At 46.4% G+C, this 21,179-nt stretch overlaps 1 protein-coding gene across 1 annotated transcript in view; it reads right to left on the bottom strand.

Annotated features, from left to right (window-relative positions):
- The window catches only part of Eip78C (Ecdysone-induced protein 78C), a 122,549-nt gene extending 101,698 nt beyond the window's left edge, over positions 1–20,851 (bottom strand). Inside the window, exon 1 of the mRNA XM_075689086.1 lies at positions 20,354–20,851. Within this exon, the coding sequence (XP_075545201.1) occupies positions 20,354–20,459 (106 nt within the window). The 5' untranslated portion in view covers positions 20,460–20,851. The remainder of the gene's footprint in view (positions 1–20,353) is intronic.
- Positions 20,852–21,179: the final 328 nt, after the last annotated feature.

Below are 21,179 nucleotides of genomic sequence, written 5' to 3'. Positions count from 1 at the left end.
TCCAGTCATTAATGGTGCGTTGAAAGAAATAGTGTTTAAATAGGCTGGTTCAGGCAAAATAGGGGGTTAGTGCATTTCGGTGATGTTGACGAGTAGGTGTAAAAAAAATTAAATTATGGGGTTTTACGTGCTAAAACCACTTTCTGATTATGAGGCACGCCGTAGTGGAGGTTCATTAAAACTTCTTTCTGGGCGAGTTGGTGCATACTTGACATAAAAATTGTTACAGTGCAAACACATGCAACCACAAAGTATGAAGGACGGGACACAAGCGCTTGTGTCTCGTCCTTCATACTTTGTGGTTGCGCTGTTTGCAATTTTTATGTCACGCAGTGGAGGACTCCGGAAATTCAGACCACCTGGGGTTCTTTAAGGTGCCCCTAAATATAAGTACACGGGCGTTTCCGCTCCCATGGAAATGCGGCCGCCGTGATTCGATCCCGCGACGTCGTGCTCAGCAGCCCAACACCATAGCCACTGAGCAACGACGGCAGGTACGATCAGGTCTCGTTACTAGTGGACTTACATACAATTGCGGGTCAAGGGCAAATTTTTTATTACGAAACTGACAAAGAAAGTCAAGTGGTAATTTTTTTCGACGCGATTCAAGTGTAGGAATGTTATTAGACCTCATAGAAACGTTATTGTAATGGAAAAGATTTGAAGGAGGGGTGGTCGGTGCCTCTCAGTCCAGGGCCCCACTGGCCTCTGCCGCCTGCCAGATCTGGCTAATTAATGGCTTTTGTCCTGCCAGGTCGGAGCGGGCGAGCTGTGCCTCCCACTGCTCCATTGTGTTACTGGTATTTGGCCTATGAGGGTGCTTAGTGCACCCCCAGGTTATATGTATTAGGGTATAGTATGCCACCGCACCAAAGACAGTTGTCCCTATAACGAGTGGGATACATGGCGTTTAGCAATTTTAAATGGGGGAATACCCCTATCTGTATTTTACGCCAATCGGCGGCCTCTTCCCCGCTATTGGGTGAGGCGGCGGGTATGTTCTGCGGACACCGCGCTGATGAGCAAGGATGTCTTTGGCATTTAAATTGGTGGAATTTTGTGATGGATAGTGCGGGTGGTTGGGGTTAGAAGAGGACATCGTCGCTCGGTTAGTGAACCCTCGAGCTAACGCGTTAGCCTTTTCGTTCCCCTGTACCTCCGCGTGGCCCGGGCACCAGAGTAGGCGATGATGGTGGTTGAAGGATTTGGGTATTATCGCGAGGCTAGCCGCTGTCACGTGCCTCTTGAGAAACATGCGACATGTCCCCTGGGAGTCCGTGACCACGACCGAGTCCCTTTGCGAACGCTCTACGAGAGCGAGTGCGATCGCCACTGCGAATATTTCAGCCGAGGTGGGGGATCCCGCCGTGGCCGACGCGGTAATTTGCTGTTGGCTGATCGCGTTCACGACTGCCAGGGCGTACCTCCTTTGGTAGCGCTGCCCGGTCGCCTCTGCATACACAGCTGCGTCCGTGTAGTACGTGTTGTACCTATGGTTATTAGAGTACGCTGATTGAATGTGTTGTGCCTTTCTTTGTTGTACTCGGGATGCATATTCTTTGGAATTGGGGCTACTGTAATTTTGGATGTCATCGAAGGAGGGAGAGGTACGGCCTGCTCTGTGAGATAAGTGGGGTATGCTGGGATATTGAGTCTAGCCAATATTGCCCTACCAGTTTTTGTGAAGCTGAGGCGCTCCCTCTGTCGCATCAGGGTGGCCTGCCTCAGTTCGTCGAAAGTATTGTGCACTCCCAAAGCTAACATGCGCTCCGTTGAAGTACTTTTAGGCAGGCTCAGAGCAGCTTTGAAAGCGGTTCGGATTATTGTGTTAGCCTGCTTTTCCTCCTCCCTGTTCAGGATTTGGTACGTTAAGCTATACGTGATTCGACTAACCACTAAGGCCTGTACGAGCCTTAGGGTATCGTCTTCTCGCATTCCCACTTTTCGACACGTCACGCGTCGTATCATTTGGGCTATGTTGTGGGCTGTGGATTTGAGGGTCTTGAGTGTCTGCACTGCTCTCCCGTCGCTCTGAAGCCACAAACCCAGGACTTGCATCGTGGGCACCCCTCGGACTGATTGGTACTCAACCACGATGTTAATCGATCCTCTGGATTTGTAGCCTTTCGCGTGTATCCGGATGACCTCAGATTTTTCGGGTGCGCACTTCAGGCCACTCCATGTAGAAGATTTCTCCACCGATAATACTGCTGTGGACGAGCAGAGGCTCACTAGGGGATAAGGAATAGTAGACCTCATAAGTTCAGTTGGTGAGTCCAACGTCGAAAATTTGTTGTAAACAAACCGGATAGACTGTCTTTGGATTCGTTCAAGTTTCTTCATGTTACAATGAGTATAGGGATCCCAATAATACAGGCGCACTCGAGCTTCGGTCGAATTAAGGAGTAAGAAAGCAGTTTAACAGAGGATGGGGCGTGTTTAAGATTGTATTTGAAAAAGCACAGTGTACAGAAAGCAGAGAAAGATATATTTTGCACGTGAAGGTTCCATGGACAGGTTGCTGCAAAGGGCGACACCTAAATATTTATAGTTAGTAACTTGTTTAAGTGCAGAGGAGTCTAGCATATAACTACAAGAGAGAGATGTTTTCTTGCGGGAAATGGGAAGAAAAAAAACTTTTTTCAACATTCAAGGTCATCCCCCAGTGAGAGCACCAATAGAAAACCTTACTGAGGCTATCATTTAGATCATCTTCGTCACTAGTGTGGGTAATTTCTTTAAACAAGTTTATTCTTTTAGTTGTCAGTATACCAGCGCAGCCAGTATATGAAAAAGAAAGCAAGGCGTCATCTTTTGTTGTTGTTAATAGTGAGTTCAGTTTACATACTAATTCTGACAATTTCGTTAATTAACTGTTTTCGGAATTTTCTTCTGATCGATCATTTTTTTTTAATTTACGTTTTTTTTTCTTAACCGTATCATACTTTAAATTCAGCGTACGCTTGTTAGCTGCAGCCACGAAATGTCGCGTTCCCTTCCCCTCTGGTCTCTATTGATACGCTGTAAGTGATCCATACATTGATTAACAAACTCCTTTCGAGACAAGGTGGCACGCAGGTCCACACAATATGTACGCGTGGAATTTAATAATTTTTCAAATGCGTATCAATGAAAAGGCCTTCACATGCAAGAACTGAGCGCAAGGTCTAAACGTAAGTGTACACTTTCCTAAAGTTATCGTGTTTTGCTGTTCGCTGCTACGAATATCAAAACACCGCATCTAAAGCTAAAACAAATTAAAAATATAAGCGAGGGGTACTTCATTTCATTCTAGCCGTTCGTTGCGCTGTTTGGTTGATTATCACGGCAACATGTTGCCACTCGAGCGACACACACACACACACACACACACACACACACACACACACACACACACACACACACACACACACACACACACACACACACACACACACACACACACACACACACACACACACACACACACACACACACACACACACACACGCACGCACACGCACACGCACACACACACACACACACACACACACACACGCACACGCACACACGCACACACACACACACACACACACATGCACGGGAGGGGATGTCGCTCGAGCAAACCTCAAAAGTGCTCTTCAGTGATTTTCCATCTACTTCACACAATAAAAGGTCATTCCATTATATTTTCCATTTATTTCACGGATATTTTGTGGAGGAACTACTTATAACGTCACTAGGCTGGTATCCCTATCCCGCAAGTGTCGTTTTCGTCAACTATAACTCCGCTTTTCACGACTCCCAGATCAGTTTCATTTATACGAGTATTTATAGCCTACTATAATAGTTTCGTTGTTGTCGTCGTCGTGGTTGTTGGTGTTGTGTGCTCACTATATTCCTGCTAAAATATTGAGTATCAAAAGCTGTACTTTAGAATTGTTTTATTATAATTTTTGTGATCCATTGTACAACGCACTCGCCTATTTGATAGGCGCTGAAGTCGCTATACATACTACGCAGACGTTATTCAAACACTTCGATCCATCTGCGCCACAAACTTTTGTACAGGTAAGGGGGCGCCCACATACAGGCTTGGGGCGGTCGAGCAAACTGCGGCAAGAAATTGTTTCGCCATTCCCTCGTCCACGCGCAATTCGCGCAGGCGACGAATCCTCCCCCACTTTCCACAAATCCCAAAAACTCGCACGCACAGAGACGCGGCACAAGGATTTGGACGGAAGCCCGCGCCGCCGCTCTGCGCGCACCTCGTTCGATAGCGCCTCAAGTGTGCGTCCCCTCCCCCACCGCCCTATTCGCTCCTTCCTCCTTTCCCCCAGCGCCACGCGAGTCGCCGCCGGCCGCTGGTCGCTATAAAAAGAAAACTCGCACAGACACTTGTCCCGTGGTGCAGTCGATAGGGCCGCGGACCGGCTGTTCCCACGAGGCCCACGCATACGCGTATGCACTATCTGCGACGGATATCAGCGCTCCGTGCGCCGCGCTGATGGCGTACGCGCACACACACACACCCAGCGCGGCGGCTTGCGAAGCCGGCGTCAACGTCGCGGTGACAACCAGCTGCGACCCCGATTCCACGACAGGAGGAGACAAATGCGCCCGGACAACGCGTATCCCGAATAGAATAAGAGCGCGGCGTGAAACGGCGCGCGACCCGGGCATGCATATACTATATACGCGAAGAAGGCTCGCGTTTTGAACCAGTGAGCGTTGATCCTTGCCTTCGTTGTTTAAATGCAGACTGCGAGTGTCACTAAGGCGTGAGCCTGGCTGGCTCGTTGGTCGAAAAATTGACCGTCCGGCGTTATGGCACCGAAATTCAAGCGCCTGTGCCAGTATTTCTTTATCAATAATAGTAATAATGATTATAAAAAAGCTTGGCTGTCTGTTCGCGTTGAACGGACAGAACTTCTGAATAATCAGTGTGGCCACAAAAGTGTCTCGTCTGGTTTCTGCCGGTTTTGTTCTTTGCCGAGCATTGCATACACGTGTCTTACGACGTTTTGAGGAGTATAAGTACGCCCGCGAGAACTGGAAATAAATGTGTCGTTGAAAGTTAGCGCTGCGTGTTTGTCTAATTTGCCTTTCCGCGTCCCTCTCATTCTATCTGCGCTGCGAGAAAGTAGAAGGCACCATATATACGAGCCCATGTAGCTGTCCTCGTCGATGAAAGAGTTAAAATAAAGAAAAATTCCTTCAGTAAACCTCCGCACGTGTCTTAATGGTCTTCATAGACTTGCCACGACCGTTCAACATGCCATTAACCAAGCAGAAAGAGAGCATGGCGATGTCTAGGCGACCGAAAAAGATAACAAGCAAAAAGAAAAACAAGGAAAGAGAAAACAAGTAATAGGAATTAACAACACATTCGAATGAGGATGTCAAAGTAATGTTATGAACGTCTCGTGTGCACGCAGTCTTTCGCCTTCATCCTCTTTACCTTATGCTAAAGTGACTGTCAACTTTTCTGTAGTGGAGAGCGACGATATAAGTAGGTGTCATTTCGTTAATGGATTGGCTTTTGGCTAGAATCCAAGAGACAATAATTGTGCCTTTTAGTTTCGTGTTGTCTAAATAAATAAATAAATAAATAATCTATCTATCTATCTATCTATCTATCTATCTATCTATCTATCTATCTATCTATCTATCTATCTATCTATCTATCTATCTATCTATCTATCTACCCGACTCCATTTATCTCTCCGTCAGTCCGTCTGTCTGTTGTACACGTTACGATATAGGTTACGTCCGTTTTTTGTAGGTGGTGACAACGCGCCATCCCCAAACTAAGCCGACTTCCTTAGTTTGCGCTATTACGCTAATATTATCCGCAATCTTTACATAGCCTAATTTTTATTATTATTGACCGGTCATTATGCTTGCCTCAAGTCCTTCTGGCGGCACACGCTATGAACAAGTTCTGAAATCCCCCTGCCGAATCTGCATGCTATATATCTAAACCGCTCGTGGACTTGTTCCGACTCTTCCGCAAACCTGATTTATGTTCAGGACGCCGGGCCGTGCATACTGCAGCTCTCCTTACAGCCTCAATTATCTCCTCCGGCGTACACCGAACATCTCGTGCATCAGCTGTATTTTCGTAAGACAAAAAGAAACTGCCGGACCGGGTTGTCTGGCGCCTCGATCACGTGCGCCACGGGAGCAAGGATGCATCGAATGAAGCCCCGTTTGCCTCTCCCGCGTCTGTGCTTGGTTGCCCTATACGCGAACCCCGTGAGCTTTATTGTTATTTTATTATTATTGCAAGATGCACCCTGCGCGCGCAGTGGCGCTGCCTGTCAAGACGGCAGCGCAAATCTCTGCGTGATTTCCCAATTATCGCGCATTTTCTTTTTCATCCTCGGCTGACTGCGCTTTGGCCGTGAACGTAACTAAAGATATAATCGAGTCGTGCAGGTCTTCAAATACGGGGTGTTTTCTTTTTAGCTGCACCAAATTTTTTTTTTAATTATGGGGTTTTACGTGCCAAAACCACTTTCTGATTATGAGTCGCGCCGTATAGTGGAGGGCTCCGGAAATTTCAACCACCTGGGGTTCTTTAACGTGCACCTAAATTTAAGTACACGGGTGTTTTCGCATTTCGCCCCCATCGAAATGCGGCCGCCGTGGCCGGCTTTATCTTTTCTTTAAGATTCCCTACGGTATGATAGCACAATTCTAATCCTCGATCTAAATTAATTACTCGTTGAGGCGGCCATTACTTATACGAGAAATCAAAATGTCCAGTCTAATAATTAACGTAATTACGCTAATTGACTAATTAATCACTTTACACCCCATATTTCAATATACGAAATATAGCCGCTGAGTTCGCACGGCGTATCCACTAGGAACCAATTCTCTGGACGGCACCAATTCCGAGATATTAATTTTCGAGGGGTCCGTCGAAGTGTCTTGGTGTTCCAGCTACTTTTGTGCTTCAATGCATAAAACAACAGTTCCTTAAAAAAAAATGTAACTGGAACGCCAACGCATTTCGTCGGACACTACGAAAACGAATATCTCGGAACTGGTGCTCGTTCCAAGTGGATACACCGCGCGGACGCAGCGGCTGTAATACGTGGATTGAAATATGTGGCGTAAAGTAATTAATTAGCACATTAGCGTAATTACGTAAATTATTTAATTTAACATTTTGACCTTTCGTAGAAGTAATGTGCGCCTCATCGAGTAATTTAGGTCAAGGGTTAGAATTGTGCTATCTGCCTTAGGCAATCTTTAAAAAAATTTCTGCAGCTCAAAAAAAGAAAAAAAAGACACCCTGCACACACGAGTCACATAATACGAGCTTCATGGCAATCTCAATTTACCGAAGCGTTATATACGCTTATACACCGCAAGCGTGTACGTTGTATGTTTGATCCGTGTGATATTTATGGCCGGCACCTAGCGTATAAGGATACCTTTGAGATCAAGAATGTAGCAACCTGCACAACAAATTGGTGTTTACTTATTTCGTTAGCCCGTACTGTTGTTTCTTTCGCCTTGCATGAATAGCTCGTGGCGACGAATTTTCGTAAACAATCATATGTCCGAGCTGGCATCAATAGCGTTGATGTCTGTCCCCAATTAGACTTTAGTGACGTTAACCAAAAAGGCGTTATTAGCGGAATCCAATGAACAGAAATATCACGTGTGATGTGGTGGAAAAGAAAACGTTACATCACAAACAAAGCAGCGTGTATATAGTTTCTTTCTTTCTTTCTTTCTTTCTTTCTTTCTTTCTTTTGACGTTTCTCGGTGTTCTGACTGCTGTGTGTCCCGGCGGTATCTTTGCGTCATGCTAGTTCACATTTGTTCCTGCGGTGTCTATACCGTTACAGTTATAGTTACGGGTGCTTTGATTTGGCGCGTCAATGTTCGATATCTTACATGGTAATGTTCGGATGTCGCTTGAAGTGGAGGTCGCACGTGCGTTGCATTATGCCTCTGTCCTGGTTCTGCTTTCCTTTCACACACTCTCCCTCTTCACGTTGATCAACTTTCGCTCTTTCTCTCACATTGCGCTACCTTCTCCCCTCCCGTCTCTCCCGGCCAGAATTCTGCAGAGCAGGCGCATGCACGTTCGTGGAGATTGACAGTTCGTTACGATCTTTGCGACCCATTTCCACTTACCTTGCTCTCTCGCGTGACTCCACGAGTAGTACACCACTGTTCCGACTGCTTTAAACTGGCCGCATTTTTTTTTTCGAACGGAAGAGTTATAGCACCGAAAGCTGCCAGAGAGCTCGCGAGTTTATAGCAGGACATGGATTAGTGTTCATTTTGCATGCCGCACAATGCGGACGTAAGGATAGGACAAATATGTACTTCGAGGGCAGCAGAGGATTCTACCGTGGCATCGATGACAGGGCTCACTGGAAGGCTTCAGAATGGAAGCATTAGCTTCTTTTCTGTGCCCTGCCCTGCCTCGATGACCTGATCTCCCGTGAGTACTGGCGTCAGCTCGTTAAAGCTGTCGGAGGCTGTGCATATTCTGCTGAGAGGAGAGATATCTACTGAGCAAGTAACGGGGGGGGGGGGGGGGCATGCAGGTAAAGTACTGCATAAATGTAGGTTAAGTATCCACGTCATAGCTCACTAGAATTGCTTGCAATCTTTGTTCGGAAATTATGTGTTGGGGCTGGCACAATAAGTATTGGTTGTTTGTTGATTTATCAGTCATATTCATTAACTGATAACTAGAAATTGCGCAAGTACTCGGATTAATTGTCTTGATGGTCGCCCCTTCACGTAAAAGACTTACTGCTTGGGCCAGGGAGTAACGAGGGATTACAGCGATCTGCTCTGAAAACGTTAATAACCCTCTTTCATGAAAGTGATATTGCATCTATATGTACTAACACTTATCATGTACCTGTGTCATATTCTTTTAAAATTTATTTTCTGTTATGAATTGACTTGATCGACTTGTGCATAACAGCAGAAACTTCAGATCGTGTCGTTCTTTTTTCTACATTGACTGTTTAAACACATTTGGGAAAGTGCTTTATTTTTCGAACATTCTTCATATGACCCTTAAATCATTAAACAACTTGTTTTTTGAGGAGAAGCTACACGATACAATAGTTGCCAAGATTTCCAATTTCATCCGAATAAATAAATAAATAAATAAATAAATAAATAAATAAATAAATAAATAAATAAATAAAAACAAATCAAGACAAGCACAAAGGCACGCGCTGACAGAAAACTATCAAGCTTACATTCAGACGAACGAATAAGAAACATTAAAAAAAAAAAAACTTGCGCGCGCATATACACTCAAACCGAAGCGTTTTCAAGCAAATCTATCTCGCACTTAAGAAAAGAGAAATACAGAACATTGACGAAGTTATCAAAGTTATTTTATTCCCGTTGGGTACAAGGCGCCTCCGCAATGTCACGTGATTTCTGGTTTTCGCGCGTCATTTTCACACAAGTGTGCTCTCAAACTTCAGAGAAAGGTTTGCGGCCACACGACCTATGGGCAGATGTGAGCAAGGCGTACCTTTGGAGTTGTTATTGTGCTGTCGGAAACGTTCCATGCGAACAATAACCTGTCTGTTCAACGTAAACCTTTTTTTTTTTTTTTAAGAAAGGGGTTGTACGATGCATACAGCGCGGGTAACACAGGCGACAAGCGGATTTCGGTGCTACGCATTACAACGACGCTTATAGACTTCGGTGTTGACACGCCACGGTATATAGCTCAGCGGCTAAGGCTCAGCGCTGCTGAACACGAGGTCACAGAGGTCGCGGGTTCGCGTCCCGGTCACGGCGGCCGCATCGCGATGGGGATGGGTAATGCGGAAACGCTCGTGTACCGTGCATTTCGTGCACGGTAAAGGACCGCAGGTGGTCAAAAATCAATCCACAGTTGCACCCCGCTACCAGGCCTCATAGACAGACCGTGGTGGCGCACGCTGAACCAAGAAAAAAAAAGTAATAACTACGGTGCAGTCTTTTTTTTCTATAAGGCTTCTTTCAATCGCTGCACAATATCTTCAAGATTTTTAAATCGAGGAAAACCAACAAAAACATAAAAACATTTGCATTATTTTTGTACGTGTAAACGTGTTCAAAGCCAATCAATGCACTGGGGCACTCGATCCGATGTTATGTAAGACAAATTGCACTGCGCGCGTGGCAATTTATGTGAGCATGCGCAGTTTTCAAAAGCAGCGTTAAGTACGTCTTAATGTGGCCTTGGTGTTGCGCTGCCAAGCAAGAGGTTGCGGGATCGGTGACAGCTTACTTGCCGAGCTTCACTTGGAGCCGTTTATAATGTTATCCTATACCATTTCGTAGCCAATATGATTGCATCACAACCTGAGCTGCAAGTTAAGCCAAGAATGTGCCCTCCTGAATTGTGCACCGACGATTCCGGTGACCTTTCCAGGAAAATGAACAAGATTATTTGACCAGATAATGCTCGTCATAATGCAGTCGTCGTTTATCTCGCTTTCTTTTTAAAATCTGAGTCGCGCATTGACATGGCTGATAAGTTGACAAGGACGGTAACTTGATTACTTATCACTTGTAAAATTTTAGAGAACAGCTCTTAGGCAACCCGTTACTGGGTTGAGCGTCGGCGTCCCTCGGCGTAACCGCGCGAACGGACTCGTGCCCCTGCTCGCGCGTTCGTCGTCGTCTTCTTCCACAGCTGGCTCCGATGTCACTCATCATGCTAACGTTCCCATACTGCCCCTCCATTTGCGAAGGCACTGACGGTACTGGCCCACTGCCAGTCGGTGCGGCGATTTCGCTATCGAATTATTTGCCTCGATGTGTCGCGAAACGAAAAGACGTATACAGCTGCACTCAAATTTCGCATTAGGGAGTGCCGTAATCACCGGGCATTTTTTTCACCGCTCCCGGCCCTCGACACTGCGCCTTTCCTATGAGGCACTTGTCTAGCCAAAATGTTTGGCGCCCTCAGTCACCACCACAGGAACAAAGTTTAAATGCTGTAGGCAGACATTTAGATAGTATATTAACCGTATTTCAAGAAGAGAAGAAGTGTTGACAACAGTCTCGGTAAAGACACTGCCACCACCACTACTATAGTGCTTAATGTCTCCCTTTGCTCTAGGGATGCTCGCACGCATATAACATCGGCTATTCATATGTGCGCGCTTGTTCACGTTCGTTATGTATGTATGTATGTATGTATGTATGTATGTATGTATGTATGTATGTATGTATGTATGTATGTATGTATGTATGTATGTATGTATGCATGTATGCATGTATGTATGTATGTATGTATGTATGTATGTATGTATGTATGTATGTATGTATGTATGTATGTATGTATGTATGTATGTATGTATGTATGTATGTGCATGCTAGCATGCATGAATGCTCGGGGTGTGCCCATGTATTGGCGATCGCCAAGCGTATGGGGCCGCCCCCCCCCCCACCCCTTAAATTTTTATGGCGGAGGGGGGCTTGGACCCCCCGAGGCCCCCCTGACTGTAAGCCCCGGCCACTACCACTCCTCCTGCTCCTCGTCCCGCACATTCATCCCTCCTGATGTTTCGCTCTTCAACTCTCGAGAAAGGCAGCTTGCGAGCGCGGCACCATATATATGCAGTAAAGCCAGCCTCACGTGGTACAGTCAGTCGGTCAGTCTTCTTTATTAAATGTGAAATAATGGAAGTTGGGCCACAGAAAGGGTCAGCTGTCCCAAAATCATAGGTGGAAAACCTAACAAAACTACAGTGAAAATATTACAAAACACTGTCAAAAGCATATAATAATAAAGCAAAACATCGGCAGAGCAAATTCATGTACCAGGGAGAAAATCAAGAAAAAAAGGTTACAAGGCTACTACACAAGTATGAATAGGCCATGGTCATTCATTCATTCATTCATTCATTCATTCATTCATTCATTTAATTTATGCGCGCGAGTTGCACACATAAAGACAATATTTAATAAATAACATTGCTTTATCTTCAATAAATTAATTGTTCTTCTCTGTCTCGCTCTCTCGAGTACATACATAGCTACAGCTGGATTTTACTCGGTGAAGGGCGCACGGTGGAGATGATGATCTTTCGTAGAATAAGATGCCACGGCATAATTACGAAAAGGTCCACCGCTGTATTAATTTTTTTCTGCTCCCTGTGACAAACTACTGGGGATCGCACTCGCAACCTTCCTCATTCGTAAATGCCATCCGCGATTGGCTATCGTCACGGCAGTCGTACCGTTATCGATCATGCTGGCGCTGATCATTGGGAGTTACCATCGGACGCCCAAAAAGTGCCCAACAGGGAGACATTCTTACGTGAGAGTAGTTATGTGAATACAGGCATTTGTGCTGGTGTAGTGCAACGATTCATTTAGCTATTCTCTTCCTCATCCGCCAAGGTACACACGTGGAGCGGCATCCGGACGCAGACGAAGTGCGAAAGGGAGTAGCTTTGAAACGAAACCGTTACATAATGTTCCGGTTCTAGTTGCTACTCGCTATCTCCAACTGACTTGTCACTCTGTGTCGTCGACGAGGGAGCTATGCACACCTGCGATTTCCTTTTTCTCTTCTCCATCTTCTTCTTCTTTTTCTGTGTTTGTATTCTTGGAATGCTTCACGCATTCACATTCCAGTATCTGTCCATGTCCGGATCTAACCATTTTCCTTTTACGCCAACTTGGATCACTGGGTATGTACCGCTATTCATAATAATCTTCACAACATATAAAACATATTCTCACCAATTGCACACCCACGATAAGAAAGATTGCCGATCAGATGCAAAGGAGGGATGCGCCGCCATTTTTTTCTTCACGGCGCTCTCTTTCATAACTTCAGCGTTCCTTGGCACATTCGCGTAGCCTGCGAGGAGGAGACACTCCAGGCTCCGTTTCCTCAGGCGCAGATAAAGGCTCTTGCCTCGCGACAGTTGCATTTCTCGGTGCCAGATTATACACGCGTACTTATCTTAACTCCGCGGTCGTATCCCAACAGATGAGCCCGCTGCGACGCAAGTGCAGCAAGCGTGCGAGCCATATACACCAGAGTGTTGCTTCTACCGAGGCGCGGACGCCGCTTCCTCGGCGCCGGCGTCGCCACAGCGAGAGTTCACCGACGTACACGCGTACTCGAATATCGCGTCGGGTTGGCGATTCGGGGGCAGCCGCGGCAAAATGGCGATGGAGAAACGCTTCGGCACGAAGCGTCCGCTTAATAGATTACCATGCTACGCTATAACCCAGCTTGGTCGTCACGCACGGTCACAACCAAGCTGTACATACTTTACGCAACAAGCACCGGGGAGTGCGAAGCCCTAGACTTAATTGCTGAGCTATTTATCCTCTGACAACCACGCTATAACAGCGTCACAAAAAAGCTCTCTGGCCTTTAGCCTGGCGGTTCATTACGCGTTTTCTCTTTCAGTATACGGACACATTTAGAAATGAAAAGAAATGACTGCAGCCACGGATGTTAAACCAGTTAGCCGTCGAAAGAATGAGCGGTGATTTCAGCCGCAGAAAATTTCACGCAATAAATAAATATTAGGCTTCAGCGCTCTCCACTGCAACTCACATGCAGGCTATGAGAAAAGCCGTGTGTATAGCGGGTGAATTGAACTGGAATTGAAGCGGTTAAGGCACTCCTTGCAAAATCGACGCGTACGTGTTTGGCTGCACAGAATTAGGTGAGACGACGTATAGCTTGTGGTTCAAATGAGATGCCGTTGCTGCGGTGATTTTATTTGTATTCGAGCGCTATGCGCCTAATTTCCTGCACGTTCGTAGCCACTTACTTTTCTTTTTTATTATTATTATTATTATTATTATTGTTTTAACGCTATACTGTCTCACCGTTTCCGACCTGCACGGTTCCCACGATTAATAAAAAGACCCGCTCCGAGAAATAGGTTTCAACAAAGAATGGATAGTGACACGAGGCGGTTGCCAACGTGCGTGGATAAGATCGCCGAGCGAGAATGTAGAATTGGGGCTGAAGGGGTTGGGCGGAAAAAGACAACAGCAGCAACAGCGGCGGCCTCAATTACGCTCGCGGGCGCTGCAGTGTTAAGCGCATTAAGTATAGCCGGGCCGCTGTCCCCTGAAGACAAATCGGTGCCGCCTTCTTGCGCAACCTGCCAAGTGACTCAGCTGGCGGCAGAGCCACGGAAAGGCTTTGCCTCCCCGATTCACGCATGCAGGGCAGTTGGCGCATCCCTTGCTTCTGCACATGCAGTCTGCGCGTGTGTTTGGTTGGACTGTATGTAGTATATATATACTGTATATTATACTACTATGCTAATATACGTAACTGCTTGCAACCCCACGTACTTTCCGTGGAAAATGCACGGTGTTGCAAGTGCCTATACACCCTTGGGTATATCTTCCTGAGATCCGAGTACTGATATCGGACGTAATTACTTTTGAAGCTGGTTTTTGCTGCATACTGATACGTTACGAATGCGAAAGGCGTTTTCTTTTTTTAATAGGTGGTTAGAAGTCAAAAGCTGTATCTCCATGTACTTGGAAGAAGTCACCATCTCCTGATGTTTGCCACGGAAAAAACTGAATTTCATTGCCTAAATGTAAAGATGAAGATGGAAGTACGTGCAGTACATTTCCATATTACTGCTGCATCCTGAATTTTCGGACAATACTGAGGAATTCGAAAAACAATTCAACGTTGTGGGGCTTATAGCGCGTGGAAAGTCAAGGACGAAAGGAAGACGTGACACACACAGGTGTGTGTCCTTTCGTCCTTGTCTTTTCACGCACCATAAGCCTGACGATGTCTTACCAACAAGCCCAAATCACTGCATTACAGAAATTCAACGTTGCCGCCGTCTGTGACAACACAGAGGTCTAGATCAAATTAGTGTCATATTTCTCGAATCTGGATGACAAAAGAATACGAGTAAACCACTTCCGTACAGTTCCACATGCACCGTACTTCACATCCAGAACGAATATTTTGAGTAATCGCTTCCGAGTTAATTTTGCAAAAATAAGATGGAAGGCAATGTTCTATATGATGTATCCAAGGGGCCTTAGGGGGGAGAGGGGAGGGCGCAAGGGGAGTGAGCGCTGTAACGGAGAGAAAGGGTTATCACTGATCGCCTGCAACTTTTAGCGCGCTCCGAAATTTTAGTGTATATAATTTTTTTTAATGTTCAATTGATTGACTCACTGGGTTCAGCATCCCAAAGCAGCATTGCTTCGATTATATGAGACGGCGTAGTGAAGGATCCGGCTTAACACGAGTGTGTGTGTGTTTGCATTCCACTCCCCATAAGGGATGCGCTATAGCTGCTGCTTGGATTCGAGCCCGCTACCTTGCGCTAAGCAGCAGAACGCCTTGGCTACTCGGCCACCGCATCGAGTGCAGCGTAGGTACTTTTAAGGCGAAAGCCTTAAACGCTTCATGAGACGGTGGCCTTGAAAACGCGGCGTGCGGTGCACTAAGTCACGTGAGCTCTCCTCGCGCAGACACGAGCTCGTGCCACTGCGCGCGCGTTCGTCGTCGTCGTCTTCTTTCACAGCGGACTCCAATGCCGCTCATCATGCCAAAAAGAAAAAAAAAAGCAAATTAAGATAGAGCAAATTCAGGCACTCGAACCCACGACCTTCGGTGGGAGTGAAACCCTCGAGCTTATGTGGCAGTCGAACCCACGATCTTTGGTGTTAAGGCGGAGTTAATTAAATCACAGTTAATTACGGTAGCGTCAATTAAGGCGCTGGAACCCGCGACCTTTGGTGAGAGAAAACAAGTAATAAGAAGTAACAGCGCATTCGAATGAGAATTTAAAGTAATATAACGAATGTCTCTTGATCGCGCAGACTTTCGCCTTCACCTTCCTTGGCGTATGCTAAAGTGACGGTATTTTTTTTTTTTTTCATCCAGCCCCCATTGCATACAGCGGCCGTGGAACCTGGAAGTCGAACCCACGACCTCGGGCACAGCCACAGAACGCTATATAGCTAGCAAAGTACAATGGCAGCTATACACAGCGGGCCTAATTACCAGCGCTATATAGAACAGCAGCACAACCTCGCAAGACAGAGGTACGATGTCTGTTACCGTATCCTTTAGAAAAATAAAATGACGCATCTCACTGCGCATTTCAGTCGGCTGCCCACCGGGAGCAACACTACAACGCTCACCCATATCGTGAAAGAAAAAAAAAAATAAAGAAGGAAAGCTGTTAGTGAAAGCCTCTCGTAGGCGAGAAGATGGAGGGCGACGGTAATGAGGCGAATCCCCACAAATCAGTGCGGTGCAGTGCTCACATGTAAGGCTCCCATTTACCAAGTGACCATGCGAAGGTTAACAGGGCTTAATTAAAGCCTCTCAGCGAGATGTACTTTACAGAAAGCGCGGTATACGTATGCAAACGTGCAACATCACTTTACCAGTCGTTTCAAAGGACAGGTAAGTATACGTTACCCTTGGCAAGGCGTCACTAGGTCGACAAAAAATGATGCGGTGAATTCTCGACACAGATGCAGGCGAAGAAGGAGAACGGCCTCGAGTACTGTTTGGGGATGACGGAAGGAATAGGCAAACATAAGCAGTTATCTCCGTCTTCACGCGCACTGTTCTCGCGCGAAACTGTTCTGTTAGTGAAAACAGAGCCTCCCATCGCTTGTCGGAGAATCTACACGTCGCGTGTGTGTGAAATGGAAAAAATAAAAATGGGCGGTGAGTGGGATTTCACAACACGACGAATCACTCCCAACCCTAAGTGTTCCCCTTCATATCGGTGCAGCGTGTATACAACGAATGGGCTGCCGTTCCAGCTTTGCCGCATCAGCTTTCTCATGCATGCACAAAAATCAAAAAGAAGAAGAAAACGTCGAACTACGTCACAGCTCCCCATGCCGCGACGCTGCACGGAACTACCACGGCGCTCGGCGCGGCGAGAGAGATCGGCGCGCGCACGCTGTCAGCGGAAATCGACGCGCTCGCGCGCGGAATACAAAGTTGCCAGCACTGCAACCGCCGTCGCGTGCGTGCGTTCGCGCTCGCGTCCACTGGGCGCGTAGTACGATTCCGCACACGGGAGCGGCATCTGCGCCGACGACGACGGCGACGACCTGATTCCGCGAGGCCGGCTGCCCTGCGCAGCGCGGAATACACACACTGCATCGATCTCGGCATGCGCGGCCATAATCGATGTCGTCGAAAAAAGAAGAAAGACGGTAAATGGAAGAAAGAGAAACGGTGGACCCGCGCGGGGCTGCGTCCGAGTACGTCTGCAGTATAGTGCCGCAACGAGCGCGAAGGGGGACCGGCGCGACAGACGGTGCTTCGAGAACCGTCTCCACATATCTCTCTATATCATTTTTTTTAAAATTTACCGTAAGTGTATTTACTTTCTCTTGTTATCATTGGCCGCGCTCGTGCCTGCGCGTGTACGCACGCGCGAGCCTTTAATTTTGCGGGCAATAAGTGTAAGAGAAATAGGGCACGTATATAATGCGCTGATCGAGGGTGCTCTTATCGTTATTTTTCTTTTTCTTCAGACGCGCGCGCTTCTCTTAAATTACGTAACGGTTTAGATAACGTGCCCGCCGTTCGGCGTTATATTACGGGGTGGCGCGTTGTGACTTTGCGTTCTAAAATACCTGGCATAGTTTTCCACCAGGAGATGTGAAAAGTGCGTAAAAGGGTTAAAAATGATTGCCATCTGGACGAAAACACGTCTGGCATCGTTCGTTCCTTTTTTTTCCTTTTTTTCCTTTTCAAGAAAAGATTGCTACGCGATCTCAAAGCTTCCTTCTCATTTATCGCAACACGAATGAAAGAAAAATAAGAGAGAAAGAGAGAGAAAATACATGAATCAAGACGGAATACGAAGGAAAAAGGATTTTTTTCTTCTGAGTCTTAATAGAAGGAAAGATGCGGGACACGGCAAATCGTTGCTGCACGTCTTGTTACGCGACTATGCATTTCAGGAGAGAAGGAAGAGACAATAATAGTAGAAGAAGACGCTGAGAGAAGGACTCGCGACACATATAAAGCAGACGTATAGGGATATATGCAAATTATCTTGCGGATTAACAAACGGAGGCAAGCGAGACGCTGCCAGGGAAACGAAAGGACTAAAGCACACACACACACACACACACAGATATATATATATATATATATATATATATATATATATATATATATATATATATATATATATATATATATATATATATATATATATATATATATATATATATATACGGGTCTGCAAAACCCTGTCGTGCCATTTCTACGAGCGCTTCATATGAGATCGTGAAAGTACGGCATGCCAGAAACGAATGGCAAGGAAGAGTTACGAAACAGTCGGGAAAAAAATGCGGGAAGAAATAACGAGAAATCGGAGGCTCAGATGCGAATTAAAGCCGGAAGACAGATAAATATAAAATAAAAAAGAAACGTATTACGCGGGATTTAGCGGGTAAAATCACGAACGCGAGGGTTATTTTCTATATTTTTTTTTAAAGAAAAGGCGGTCTGGCGGTACGCTGCACGCTTATTCAGCGAGCGAGTAATCAAAGTTATATAACAAAACAAGCGAAAGTGACCGTACGAAGCGTGTATATACGCTATTCTTAGCACGCGCGACTTGTATAACATATCCTCTTAGCCCGGTCGGTCGTCGGTTGCTGCAAAGCCGCAGATAACCTGAACTTCTAACGTGCGCAGACACAATTCCGGGTAATCCAATACATATAGTCCTAGCTCGGAACAAACGAAGAGCAATCATCGAAGCTAAAGATGCAGGATTGTGCAGTCGGCGATGGGATAATCGGCGCTGACGACTACGTGCAAGGCGATTAGACACGGCGGTGAGAATAAGTAACGCCATAACGAGATCGTCGCACTCGCAAACCTTAATGCGCAGTTACCGTTTACCGCCCACAAGAACGCTAGCACCTGTAATTATAACCATTGTTGCATTTGAAGCGTAAGAAGTGTGCCCCTCCCCCCCTCCGCCTTCTTGATGATGGTTGGAATTGGCTCTGTGAATGACAAAAGCCCCGAACAATCCTATAGCGCTACTGCCCTATGCGGAAATCGCCTTTTCAAGGGATTCGAATTATTCGGGAGACCGGCTATAGATATCTGGGCGTTTCCTGTGTCCTATATAATGCGGCACTTGTTGATAGCTTGCTGAAAAAGAAAAAAAGTAAGTAAACCGAGAACGGCAACTACGTTCGGTAGAGGCGAAATTCTTATGCCGCAGATTATATACCCACCGACGCGTTGAGGAGAAAGGTATTTGCCACCAATCATTGGCGGGTTGAAGCCGGTGTTATTGGCCCGTTTATTGGCCCACTTTCTTCATAATTTTTTCTTCTATACTTTCTTTAACACGTTTATTCACCGTTCTGGCAAATTAATCAATCACATACATACATACATACATACATACATACATACATACATACATACATACATACATACATACATACATACATACATACATACATACATACACACATACGAGCATTCGGAGCGTCATGCATCAAATACCACGCGCTTTCAGGAAGGACAAATAAAGAAAAGATCGCTTCGAATGTTGACAGAACAAATACAAAAAGTCGTACATTGTTCGATACAAAAATCAACATAAGCCAGCGGGCGTCGCAAAGACCTGCACTAATATGTTAATTTTTTTTATTGTTATAGAGGTAAGGCAAATAATTCAATCAACGTATACCCACGTCTACCGATCGTCGAAGGACGGTCACACAGATTGGCAAGACTGCACAACAGTTTCGGCGGTTGGCAAATGTAACGGCCGCTTACTCCAGTGAAGGAAACTAATTGCGCAAAGCGTTTCTTTGGAGCGAACGATCTCTCATTCTTTCTTCTCTTCTTTTTCTTTCGCATTCAAGATCTCAGACCATCATTATAATGCTCTTATATTCAATGGTCTAGAGAGAATGGTTTCAGAGCACAAAATAGAAAATGTTCCTTTCGCCCCACCCCCTTAGGAGAGAGATGCAAACAGAGTTTCGTTTATTGTATGTTACGTAGGGGAACGCCGAAACTTTGTACGCACATTTTATAACAAATCTAAAACAATCAACGCACTCAATTTGTTGCAGACTTCCACGCTGCATTACGTCAGTTGCACCCGCAGTGGTGAGGGGAAAAAATAAATGAGAAAAGGAAAAAGGAAAATACTCGTAGATAAACAGATAGATGCGATGCAGGGGAAAACAATCAAACTGCAGCCGAAATGATCGAAGAAGAAGGAGAAGAAAAAAGAAAGAAAGCTCGGGTGCAGATTTCCATCGGCAGATAGGCGCTTGCAAAAAAAGCGCGTGCGTTTTGCATCGCCAGCGCCAGCGCGCGCACGCTTACCTTGGTCAGGCAGTGAAGTATCCTCGCTGATGTCAGGAGTCGCAGCGCGAGAGGTGGTGGGACATTTTTCGTCTTCTCTTTCCTCCGTGTTATCCGTAGAGTCCATAGCAACGCATCAGCAGGGCACATCGCACATCACACGCAAACTTCCTCCTCCAAATGGGGGTGGGCTGGGCGCCCGTCGCTCTCGGCGCTTGCAGACGGGGCGCGCACGCACGCTCAGAGGGTCCCGCAGGCTTCACTGGGCGAACTGCGGACTCCTTCGCCCGGCCGCCAGAAATGCGCCCTCCGCACTTGCACCGTCCGGCCCCGTGCTCTCATTTAGGCCTTGCACTGGACCTGCACGATCGCCGCCCGGATTGCGTTGCAGTGCATCTCGACGCGGTGCAGCCATTTGCAGCTGCCCGGCGAGCAGGAGCCCTGCGGAGAGAAAATTGCCAAGCAGACGCTCCTGCGCCGCAGAGCGCGAGCGCCCAGCGGCAATATGGCGAGCGCGAAGTACCGTTAGGCCACCAGATGTCCCTACTTTGTGTACACGTTAAAGCGTCGGACACGCGTTGAGTTGTGAGCGCGTTCACGCCGAGTGAGAGCACGCAGAATGTGCCGTGTTGCAATGAAACTCCGCAGAAAATTAGATGTACTTTTCAAACTTGCGCTATAATCTCTGCAAATCAAAGCGGAGCCACAATCGCAACTGTATTACGGATTGGCTTGCGCCGACTTGATCGCTCAACTCGGCTATGACTTGGCTACACCAGTCTAGCCACCCTGAAGCTAAAAAAAAAGAGAGGGAGAGCTAAAAAAAAAAGAATGAAAGGAGTGAGTG

The sequence above is a fragment of the Dermacentor variabilis genome, chromosome 4 (genome assembly GCF_050947875.1).
Source record: "Dermacentor variabilis isolate Ectoservices chromosome 4, ASM5094787v1, whole genome shotgun sequence".
Classification (NCBI taxonomy): Eukaryota; Metazoa; Arthropoda; class Arachnida; order Ixodida; family Ixodidae; genus Dermacentor; species Dermacentor variabilis.
Note: the sequence above shows the minus strand (reverse complement) of the source record. Positions and strands in the feature narration are given on the sequence as shown.